We start from the raw sequence: 12,523 nt of genomic DNA on the forward strand, positions 1-12,523 counted from the left end.
AATCTATCTCTGTGAGCACTTTGATTGCAGGGGACAGTGTAGCAGCATGTGGCATCATAACCTAAGAGCAGACAAATCAGCTTGATGACTTTCAAAGCCAAGAATACTGCTGGAGGCAAGGGTACTCCAGTCTAGAAGAAATTAAAACATATAGAGACTGTTATTAATTCCAGATCTATTTTTGTGTAGTCAAATCTGTATGCAAATCCTTAGCATCTCATTTTGGCAGATTAATCTAAAAGTGAAGAGCAGTATGTGAAGGGAATGTAATGATAAGACACCAGAGATGAGCAATATTGCAGGGGAAAAGATGTAAGCTGTGTACTTGATGTGAGGGGCTCTTTGTGAACAGAAGCAAATAATTTTGCTTATTTGATTATTTTACAAGGAAGCAACACCCTTCTTTCTTTTCTTCCTTCACATTTTTCCCCCCAGATTAAGGTGTCCTTTTGGAATGGAAATATATGACCCAGCATTGTGTCTTCAGTAGTTTAGCATTCTGGAGGTAATCATGCAAATAACTATGATTTTTATTTTTCAAAATGCTAATCTGACATCTCATTTTAAACATTATGCTGGGAGTGAAAATAACTATATGTACAAGAAAATCAAATTACAAAACAGATATTAGAAAAGATGGGTTTGTGCATGTGGCTGACGGCCACTAGGACTGTGAAGGCTGCACAACAAATAACAGATTGTGAGATTAGACATTGGAGCAGTCATTGCTTTCCAGTGCCTGCCCTTGTGTGTGCATTTCACAGGTGCTGTGATGGGCAGGGTGCGGCACAGTGTGATGGAAATGGTTTGGAAAGACTACATCTCATTCCAGCTATCTCCCAGCCTGGAAGTGTCACTGAGCTGGGAGTCTGTGTTGCTTTCCATGTGTTGGGCCCAGCATGGGCTGGTGCCTGCAGAGATGCATGCAAGTAACAGCGTTATTTCTCCCTGCCACTGCAGCTGAAGATAAGACTCTAAAATAGTTACTTCTGTAGTTTCTGCTATCCATTCATCAGATTCTTGGCCTCACTCAAGTTATTTGGAATGATCAGAGTGTAGTTCTATGTTAGCTAGTAGCTCAAACCAGTAGGAGCAGATTAGGACCAAACTTCGGTGCTGAGTTCTCTGTATTTACTCCATGTACTCTTCACATTTTTTGCTTTGGACTATATTTGTTCTGGTCCTCTTGCCCAAATGTTCCTAGTACTCAGATGGTACAAAGCCATCTAAAAGACCAGTTATTATTTCACATCCTTACAGTACCATTAAGAACTAGAGCACAGCTGGTGCACATCTGGAGCAGATCTTCTGGTTTAACTTCAGTGCATACCAGTCCCAACCTGCAGCCTAAAGTGACATGTGAGAGGTGAGGAAGTTGCTTCAAAATCATGGTATGGCTCTGTACCAAAACAGTGCCCTAGCTGAAGCTGGAAGCTGGCAAAATGAGCATTCCCCAGCATGGAGCTTGGAGACCAAAGGAAAAAAAAACCAGCAGCCTTAGTGGGAGTGGGCCATAGCTCAGCTAGCAGGAATGAAAGTCACTGGCTGAAACAGGGTATGTCCTCACAAAATGACGAGCATCAACAAACGTAATGACAGACAAAATTTCTTCCTCTCATTGCTGTGGATTTTGTCCACTGTTGGCATACACCATTAACACTAGTATGAAAAGGTTGTCTCACTGGTGTATGGCCACTGACATGCCCTAGTTCTGCCCAGACTTCTTGGTAGGATGATGATGAGGTGCAGCTTGCAGGCTGTAGTTCTGGTCCCATCTTCCCGTGGGCCCAGGATGGTGCCAAAGGGTTACTGGGACCTGTGGCAGTGCTGCAGTGACACCGTTTTCCCAGGAGGCTTGAGCACACTCAAGAACCGTGTTTGCACAGGTAAGATTACAGACTTGACACTGAAGAAGTTTTCCATGTTTTCTCGGTGAGAGTTGGCATTTAAAAGCCATGGAGAACAGGATGATTGGGCATTAAACATCTGTTTACTGTGTTGAGGTAAATAGTTGGTTTGCAGCATCTGCTTGGGTCAGGCTCTATTCTGAGTTTTTCCGGGGTGCTTTGTACCTTGTTTTCTGACTTTTATTGAAAAGTAAGTGCTAGCGCTGTTTCTGTCGCTATGGAGGAACCTTCCAACCTAAGTGCACAAGTAAGCCAGGAGATATTCTCTCTATAATACAAAATAAATACAGGATCTCTTTCAAATATATGGGTGAGCCCAGCTGCACAGGTTTGCACCATGCTTTCCAGCTGCTGGTGGTATCCCACGTCATACTCCTGGTTAGGCAGAGCTTCTCTCTGACCTCTTCATTCTCTTTGATGCAAGCCTACCTCCTCCTTCTCTTTTAAATTGTCACACCCTGCACTCTCCTTGGAATAGGGATGGGTTTTATCTTTGTGTCTTGGACAAGGCTGAATGCACAGTCATTTAAAAACAGATGAATTTTTATCTCATTTTTAGCCCATAGAATTAGCTTTACAAAGGAAGTGTGTGTAGGTTGTTTCTTGTTGCTATTTTGTGTTTTTATACATTTGACAAATAGGGCTACTTATTACCTTGTAATCAGATTAAAAAGTGCAGTGGAACGTAAGCAGAAGTGGTGGTATGTAATGTAATTATGTCAGCAAATGAGCTCTGGAATTGGTTGTTTTGCTGTACCTGATCTTGGTCCTGGTTTTGCTTATATGAAAAAAAATGTAACTTGTATAAACTCTTTCATAGGAGGAGTAACAAATACTGCACAGTATCAAAACAGGCTCATGGTCTATGATCCTAAGCAGGTGGGTATCTTTGTTGTATGTTTTTCTCAAATGTTTTATTTCAAACAGGTCTACTGGCAAACACATACAATGATTTTGTAAAGCTAAAAGCACTGACCATTTGATTTAGTGGTGTTTTAAATTCAGTGTGTACTGATGTGCGAATTCAATGGAGTAATGAAGACCCTGACAACTTATTATGTTTTTTAAGCCTGTAGGCATTAGAACCATCTTAGATTAAATACAGAAATGTGCTTTAAATCCCCTGCATTTGTCAGTATTTATTTTGCTTGTTCATTTTTTTTTTTGTAACCCAGCAGCCCTGGGCAACGTAGACTCAAAGTCAGTGTCCCAAAACCAATCCGTGTCATTGGCATTTCTGCTTTGAATTGCATATATGAACCTTTTTGTTTCCTGTATATTTTGAGAACTGTACTACCTGGCTGTGACTTAGTCCGCTGCCTGCAAGGGTGCCTATCATTTCATTACCCAAGCACCTAAAATATCTTTTAGGGATTATTTCATACATTATGTATGTGTTTTGATTAGGTTAGCATGGCTTGGTAACCACTTCAGAGGGTTAGGGTATGGTTATGCCCTCTTGCTTGTATTAGGAATTAAAAGTCCTAAGCTTGCAATCAGAGTTGCATAGCCTGATTTACACCCACATGGAAGAATATTGACTTTTCTGATTGTAGGATAGGGGTTTTGATTAGTGTATTTGGAACCAAATTGTGACAGAAGATACTTCTATGTGGTTCCCATTGACTTTATAAAGCATAGCACATACGGGGCCTGAAGCAGAAAGAAGATAATGACACATCTGCCTCTTTTTTTTTGGGATGCAGTTTTATGCACTGATTGCTCAAATACTGTCTGTCCTAAATCCAAGTAGTAATTACAGGGAGCAATCTTATTTTGCTTATGAGGGGCACATGTATTTAGATACTGTGTCTCTACTGTGTATCTTTCGCCCCAAAATACCAGTGGCAGGGCTACTTTAGCATGCTGTGTCGCCAGGGAGAAGCCCAGGCTGGCACACAAAGAGTTACAGAAGAATTGTGCACTTGCATTCTTCAGACGAGGTCCGCTTCATGTTTGTACACACGAGCTCTTTTTAAAAATTCTGCTGGCATATTGTTTACGGTGGGTACTGGAAACCATCACATCTGCTTGCATCTCGCACAGAATCTCAATAACTCTATCATTCAGCACCAGCGCTTGCTTCTGCGCGAGGCCTTTGTGGCGAGTCGATAATGCCTGCCATCTGCCACAGAGCACACAGCTACCTGCCAACAAGCCTGCTGGGGTGACCTCTGCCTCCCCACCACTGATTAGTATTCACACACCGGCTTATTAGAAATGACCCCACCAGGCCCCTCTGCTGCTTTGCCTTTGCTGCGCTTTGCAGCTCACCTGGCAGGCACTGCAGTGGAGGAAGCTAAAGATATAATCAGGGGATGCAGGCAGGCTTTGCAAAGCAGATGGTGTCTATAGTCTGGTGTTAAGAGACTGGACTACTAATGCAAACATTAATGCCTAATATTCAACTATTACACATTGAAATGTATAGCTATATATTGTGGAGGTTAAAAGGCAGAAGTTTTAGAGGCCCTTGAGTTACTGCAAGTGTTAGCACATGTATCGCAATGAATTTCCTCACAGATTTTAACTTCCTCTACTTAAATTAATCTCATCTGTTGCCAAGTTGTTTGATTTGGTAAGTGTAGCGGTAGCGGGAGCAATTGTTTTCTTAGGTTTAAAATCCTCTGTTTTAATCCCTCATCTTCCATGTCTTCTTGCCTGTCCCCATAACAGGCAGAATTCTTGAATATTGTTAATGAGTGAGAAAAATATGCAAAAGGATGTTACTTTGTAAGTTCCCACAAATAAAGGGTTAACATTAAACCAAATACATGAATCATTTGAGAAGATTCTTTGGGAAATTATTTTTCCCTGTTGCTTCATTCCCCAAGGATAAGATCAAATAAGCTTCTAAATAATGAAAGGTAGAAGAATCTGTCTTCTCTCATAACAGAGCTCATTGGTAGAGATAATTTTAGCACTGTATACAAAACAGACACCTAATAATCTGGTTTAAGGAGCATTTCTTACTGAGTTGTAAGTTAAAAAAAAAAAGACTTTTGAAACCTGATAATCTAGACAGAAAAAATACAGAGCAGGAAATACTATTGAATTAATGAATTTAAATGTGAGAACTGTAAACCACATGTTGAAAGTCCAGTATGTCTAGTCAGAGTTCTAAACAACACACATCTAACATATGAGGAAGACACTTATGATTCTTGACCAAGGGTAAGAAGAACATGAGTAATGTGCTTCTGCTTATTGTACTACTAATACAGGTCTGTCTTTGAGCAGTGCTGAGACAAGTTCTCTCTCTTTCCAGAATAAGTGGTTAAGCCGTAGCCCAATGTTGCAGAGGAGAGTGTATCACTCCATGGCTGCTGTCCAAAGGAAACTTTATGTGTTAGGTGGGAATGATCTTGACTACAACAATGATCGGATCCTGGTCCGGCACATAGACTCCTACAGCATAGACACTGACCAGTGGACGCGTTGCAGCTTCAACATGTTGACAGGTGAGTATTGCACAACAAAAGGGAAACTTGCTACTACTGAACTGAAACAGCAATTCTTTTCCCTTTAGATGCCTTTAGTATGTGGAACACCATGACTTTGCTGCAATTCCTTCTGATTTATGGGCTGTCATCAGCCAACAAGACACTTTTGATTACAATTCTGGCATTCAATGGTCTACAAAACCTTTGTGGATGCAGCACTCCAGGTGGGGTCTCACCAGAGCAGAGGGGCAGAATCACCTCCCTCAACCTTCTGACAGGGCTACAAGACAGACATGTGACACATTTGTAGAGTAGCACCAAGAGTAGCTTTGCAGAAAAGGACCTGTCCTACTAAATGATGTGAGATAGCTGCCTTTCCACAGCTGGGAGGGTTGTTCCATAACCTTCACCCTAAGAAGCCATCTAAACCTTTTTTTCATGTCTGTCCAACTAGCAATAAATGTGCCTGTTGCACTCTGTAGTGCAGATTTTTCTAAGGCTGTATTTATCCTTCAAAACTTCCAAACTTATTCAGGAGACCTATGGGGATGAACTTGTGCAGCAGCTTCTGCCATTTTCACCATACTTGTACCTGGGGGCGAACAGGTATGGGCAGCACATGAGGCGCACTCATTGCTCTCAGCTGCAATGTTTGTTTGGATGTTTGTGTCTGGTAGTAGCTGAGAGGCAGGTGGGGACTGTGCCTGTCACCTGTGAAACATATATACGCAAATTCCTGCCACTGGGAAAAGAGCAGATGGTCCCTGCACAGCCACACTATTGCTCATCTGGGGGGTCTCTGGGCAGCACTGCATGGAGCTCCTATGGAGAGCAAGGAGCAGCCCTCACGCTTCACCTTCGCTCTGACATGTTGTGAATTCTGAAAGTCAAGTTACTGCCAGATGCATTTGCATCCTATTACAGAACTCCAACATCTGGTGTTAAAAGGGTTAATTAAGCACTGAAAGTGGTTTCTATTTCCTTTTTTGCTCTAGGTCAAAATGAGTCTGGAGTTGCTGTTCACAACGGTAGAATATATTTAGTTGGTGGCTATTCGATTTGGACAAATGAGCCTTTGGCATGTATCCAGGTGAGTGATTTATGCTTCTTTTAAAGTGTTTTCCAATAATTTTGCATGGATAAGTTTTGCACAGCAGTTATTAAAAAAGGAAAATACATGTGAAGTGAAGAGATTAAGGATATTTCTTATGCAGCTAGTGAACCTGCATAAACAGAGAGAGGAAATACCATGGATATTAAAAATACTTCCAGATGAGTCAATAGATGCAATTCCTCTGAGATATTCCAGTAAACCAGGATTGAGTTGTCTTTCCTTTGGCAAGGTTTTGATAAAATAATGTGTATATATTCACAGGTTACACAGTCAAGTTCAAAAGAAAAAGGGTTGCAGAAATGCATGACAGGGCATGGGCTAAGAATTTTTCAGCCTGCCTTGTGATTTAATTTCTTTTCTTTCCAAGTTGTGTTTCTGAAGGGCAGCCAGAGTTAATGAGTTGTTCATTGACCAAGTCCAGTCAGCCTGCAACCTGCCCTAGTGCTTACTGCTTTTAAACTTCAGTGGAACTTGATTCCTGCTGTGGGCAGGAGGTTGTCCAACAAACTGTTCTGCATTCCATCTTGTATAAGAGCAGCTCACCCACAGATCCATGGCTTTCAGGTATTCCTGTCCAGAAATTAGGAATTCTTATCTTTCTGCAGGTTTCCGAATGAAGCAGTTCTGCATCACAGCCATGCCATGTGACCAGCAGGGCAGTTACAGAAACTCTTGTTTGTGTCTCAGTTTCTGCACTTTTGCTGATAAACAATATTTTCATTAGCTTCCAACTTTTTGGGGTTTAGGATTTCACTTCCAAAGTGTCCCATAAGACTACAAATAAGGCTTAGCATAAGAAAGAAATGCATTAGGATGCTGAGCCACTGATCTGACAATGAACACTTACTAGCATGAGTTTGTAAAGAGTATGTCATGCAAGATAAACAGTTAAAACTGTGTTCTGTTCATAGTATAAATGCATTTTACTATGTTACTGGATACCATACCTAACAATTCGTTGGAAAAAAATCATTCAAACTGGCGTCAATAACACTAGCTGATATACAGTGCTATAGATGGAGTAATAGCACAGTATAGAGGTGGTGGCTGTACTCCACCAGTGGGCTCATTTATAATCCACAGGTACTTTACAGTATTGTACCTGGGTTTATATGCGGCTTAGCGACAAGTGAAAATGATCCTGGGATCTTGCTATGTTAAGTGGACATTTGTCCACATCCCCAAACTAGTTGTGAACTGGCAGTCTGCCTGACGCAATCCCCACATCAAAAGGAAAAGAAGTATAATGAGTGATTTGGCAGCGTGTGTGCTGTCCCTTCTCAGCTGTTGGCAGAGTGCCTGGCTTTAACCAGCATTACTAGCCCTTTTATCTTTGAATTGAGGAAAACTGAGGTTGCTCTTTCCTTTGGAAGAAAATAAAATCCACTTTTTGCATGTACCTTTCTTTAAGTCAGTCATTTATTTGGCATCTCCATCTTCTATAGAGCTTCCGTGCTGCTTTTATACCACCAAAGCTGACAAATGATTCATGCTCTGTGCCAGCAGGAGCCCTTCTGTGCAGAGTAACCCACTTGCATGGCTACACGTTGCTGCCAGGAAGCAGGATCCAATGTCACTGTTTGTTGCTGAGTACCTGAGCACTCAGTTTTGGTTTGGATGATAAGGACAGCAAATGAATCATCAGATCAATAAAAACAATCTAAAAATTATCTGAAACTACCTTTCTGTGGGGACTAATAGTACATATGTGTGGTGTGTGCCAGCAAATTTTTTACAGTCTTCTTCTGTGATGCTGAAATATTTTGTATGCTTTCATCTGCAGGTGCTGGATGTTAGCAAGGAGGGGAAGGAAGAGGTATTCTATGGGCCTACGCTCCCCTTCGCATCCAATGGAATAGCCGCGTGCTTTCTTCCAGCTCCTTATTTCACATGTCCCAACCTTCAGACTCTGCAAGTGCCACACCACAGGATCGGCACAATGTGAGACATTCCTTGCACTTCACAAGATCAGAAGTGGAGGTGGAAAACATCAAACTCTGTGTGTAGAAGAGTTTCTCTGGATCAGTGAGAAGAATCAAACCACATGGACTGCTGCTTTACCATCATGCATTTGTCTTAAAGTCAGATCACAATAGGCAGGAAGGAAGCTACTAAGACTGTCTGCAGTTTCTCTCCTCTGCCTCAGATACAGAAGCACATACATGTGAGCATTTGGCGTTTCTGCTGGTGACTACTTGCTATGTGTCTACTTCATTTCCTTATGCAACTTCGTAAGACATTGTGGATGCTCTCAGCTCCTCCTGGGCTGCTCTCCTTTAGAGTCCTCATGTTCAGTTGTTCACCAATGGCGCTTTCAAAGATGATAGAAAGCTGTTTATGTTGATAAAGACGATATCATACTTTGGTAATTATGCAACTTGCTCAATACCTTTGGCAAAAAGAATAACAAATGTGTTGACTTCCAATTCTGAGCTCCATCATTTACAGTTTCTCATTTAATAATACTTCATTTGAAATTTAAATACTTCAAAACAGATTAAAACAAACCAAAAAAACAAAGAAGCCCTATAGGATATGAGGAACAGATAAAAATTGTCTCAGCTGAAAGAGAAGGATACTAAAGCCTTATGGTCAAACTCAAGTCTGAACTGAATTTGTTTGTCTGAGAATCTATAGATTGTTTGGGATGTCATTTACCAAGGTCTACTATCAAATAAATGTTACCTTCTGTCATATGATCGGTTCTTCCTGACAGCTGCAGTCTTAATGGTGGAGATCAGCCTCCTTACTGTATAATTAAAATGTGCCATTTAGTTAATATTTTTAATATCCAGTTTGCAAGGGGTCAGCACATTTACAATTATCAATGAACAGTCTCATTTTGTCCAACATATGGTCCCACAAATCATTGGTCTCCAGAGGCTAACAAGTGTAGAACAATGTCAATATTTATTTATTTATTCTTTCAGTTTATATAGTGTGTCTCCATTTCATTCTCCAGGCATATGCCAGCTCACAAAATACTTCAACCTGATATATTTTAGCTTTGCTTGGCTCTGCAGTCCCTGTCTCTTATTTCTGTGTTTTATTTACATATCTAACAAAAAATTCAATGTTTACAAATATTAACCAAGCATGTAATTAAATCTTCCTCTCTTTCTTATTCATGGGTACTCTGCACTTCTCTGGTTTACCTGCTGATCAGCTCCCTGCCACTGTGCTGTCTGAGCAGTCCTATCAAATTCCTACTGATGCTTCTGCAAATGCCCTGTGCAGAATATGCTGTGGCAGTAGCCCATGCCTGCTGGGCAGGACCAGGTTTGACTTTGTTCAGTGAGCAGGGTTTTCAGTCAAATGCATCTTTTAACTTTTAAGGGTCTGATTACAGGGAGGTAATTCTATCACCATTTCAGTCTCCTGCTGGGCAGTGTACTCAGAGAACATCACCTTTCCTTTTCCAGTGCTTATCAGGTTGGAATGTTTTATGTGTTTTCTTGCTGAGCTTTCTCACTCTCATTGCCTAGAGCAGAGCTGCAACTGCAGAGTCTCTTCCTGGTGCACTGACTTGAGTTGCTAACATTGCCTTCCTCTGTGCACAAAGCAAGTCTACATCCAGGCAGTACTTTTGTCTATACTGCATGGGATCTATATAGGCTGAACATCAAGATGTATTTTAGTTTCTTATTTTAATTTGTTTGATCTCCTGGAAATCTGCATGCAAGGGACAGCTCTCCCAACAGGCCACTTGCAGTTTCGAAATATTTTCCTGTGTGGGCTGCAGGGCCCAAGCCCAGCAAGTATTTGAACAACTTATGTGTGGCTTTCAGGGACACAAACATATTACATGTCTCATTCTCAACCGGGGGGCAGCTAAAATAATCAAAAGGTGTGTGCAGGGGCTTTGAGCCTCATCCTGGAGGTACCACACCAAGTGGGTGATCAGCTTTTGCTCCGGGAGCAGAACTGACATATACTTCCTGTTTGGCAGGTGGTGGGAGGATTAATTTCTCAGCCTTTGCGAAGCCCAGTGCACCTTTGGACAATACTGCAAAGTATGATTTGTATGCCTGAACTTAGCTTAGAGGCTTTTATTCCTAGGTCTCATAGCTTACCATAGCTGTAGCTATGGAATAATTTCCGAACTGCTGCTTCTAGAGAACATGGGAAGGGATTACGATGAATGTGGCCGACTGATGAGTGGCAGCAGAAAGCGGCAACAGTGACCTGCGTTTGAGAAGCAGAGTGGGGCAGCTTCCTTATGCAAAGCAGCATGTGCCTCTTGATTCCCTGTCTGAAAGGCAAGAAAGGTATTTGTCATGTTTGTTCTGCCCTTTAGACGCTTTTACTGCACCGGTTGTTACCACCAATTGTCTGTGCTGTGAATAGCAGTTTTAAACAGCTGTGCAATTGCATTATACCAGTTAAGGGTTCCTCTGCCACAGAGCCTCAGGACAGCACATATGCTCCTGTTAGTGTCAGGATTCTGCTTTGGCTCTTAATCATCAGGTTCTGCTGATTAAAGGGAAGTCCCTCTTAGCCTCTAAGGTTTTGTGTCACACTTTCCTATCTGGGTACTTTTGCTTTTCTTGCAGGATCTACAGGACAGAGCGGGGGGTGCTTTGCTGCACCTGAAGCCATATAGCCCTTACCAGGTGAGCAAAACCCAGTTATTCATTGCCAGGTAAGAAAAGAGAATGGTGTGGATGCAAGTGCAGACAGATTACCCTGCTGTGGCTGAGGAGTCTCAGCTGGGGAGGAGTGGGGGTGGGAGAGCAAGGATGGCTTCGCCTGCTACCTGCAGCTGTGCAGGACTCCTGCCGGCAAAGGCTGCCCAGTGAGGTGAAGATTCTGAGTCACCCTGTCCTCACTTTGCCATCTTTCCACTGAGTGTCTCTGGCTTCTGAAACTGCCACAGTTGGAGGCTCCTGTGCATGAGCTCCATATCTGCCTCTGACATTCTAAATTTTGTACCATTTTTGGCAAACATACAACTCTGAACCTAGCCTTTGTCCCTGTCCAGCCCACGAGTTTTGGTGCATACCTCTGAAATGCAATTTAGCTCAGTTTGCCCACAGAGCCTTAAAGTTGTCCCAGAATAAGAGTATTTCCATGCTTGGCTGGTTCACAAGGTCATGGGGCAGGTTGCAACCAGTCTGAATTCACAGTGCTGAAGAGAAGGTGTCCTTACAAGTGAATAATAGAGCGGCAGTTACTAACTGCCCAATTTGGAAGACAGTGCAATTCTGTGCCCTGAATTTCTTAGATCTACACATTAAAGCTACTTAAATCTGCAACTAACACTTTTGAGCCACAAAGTCTTGAGAGCTGTACTGAAGAGCTGTTCTCTGATTGTCTCTTTTGGGCCACTCCCATAACGAGTAATATTCTATCCTTTATACAGCATATTTAACCTTTGAGTCCTAGAATACCTTATCAGTTCTTCTTAGCTATAAATAACCATAAAGGAATCAGCAGCTTTGTGGTTTTTATCCAGAAAATACCCAATTTCGACACGCAGCAGCACCAACAGCCCCTTCTGCCCCTCTCTTGAGCATTTCACACCCAGACCAAAGACACACTCACATGTTATGAACTAGTGTGCAGCAATTCTGTTTCTGTGCACTAATGTCTTTGTAATCCATGCATTTCTAGTTGTGGCTTATGACTTTCTTCTTAATTTAGCAGCTTTTGGGCAAAGTTTGTGTGTGTGTGTGTGGCTCTGCTTCGTGAACGAAGATTTGGGAAGGGCTGTCCCCACGTGGGTGTGCCCTTCCAGCCTGCGCAGTGGATTTTAGGTGAGGCTCAGCGTGCGCAGAACTGGCCCCACCGTTTAAGTCGCGAGGTTCACCTGACTCAGAATAGCTAAAACTTTTGTAACTCTTTTTCCTTTAAGTTTTGCCTTCCCCAGTTACCCTCCCCCTGACCTGTACAGACATTCAGTACATCAGTTGCAGAATCATGGAGAAATAGATAATTGAATAGTCACACATGCAGAAACAACACAGGCAGAATGTGGAACAATGTGGAAACAAGTGCGAAAAGAGGCGGCATCTGTTTATTGCAAATTAGAATGTAGAATAAATTAAGAGGGCAAGGTT

General features: G+C 42.1%; 1 protein-coding gene across 2 annotated transcripts in view; it reads left to right on the forward strand.

Annotated features, from left to right (window-relative positions):
• Positions 1-9,103, forward strand: part of KLHL32 (kelch like family member 32) — a 117,122-nt gene extending 108,019 nt beyond the window's left edge. For both annotated transcript variants that reach the window (XM_071547858.1, XM_071547859.1), the window contains exons 9-12: positions 2,728-2,786; positions 5,176-5,368; positions 6,346-6,440; positions 8,248-9,103. In XM_071547858.1, the coding sequence (XP_071403959.1) occupies positions 2,728-2,786; positions 5,176-5,368; positions 6,346-6,440; positions 8,248-8,409 (509 nt within the window). In that variant the 3' untranslated portion in view covers positions 8,410-9,103. The remainder of the gene's footprint in view (positions 1-2,727; positions 2,787-5,175; positions 5,369-6,345; positions 6,441-8,247) is intronic.
• Positions 9,104-12,523: the final 3,420 nt, after the last annotated feature.

The sequence above is a fragment of the Pithys albifrons genome, chromosome 2 (assembly GCF_047495875.1).
Source record: "Pithys albifrons albifrons isolate INPA30051 chromosome 2, PitAlb_v1, whole genome shotgun sequence".
Taxonomy (NCBI): Eukaryota; Metazoa; Chordata; class Aves; order Passeriformes; family Thamnophilidae; genus Pithys; species Pithys albifrons.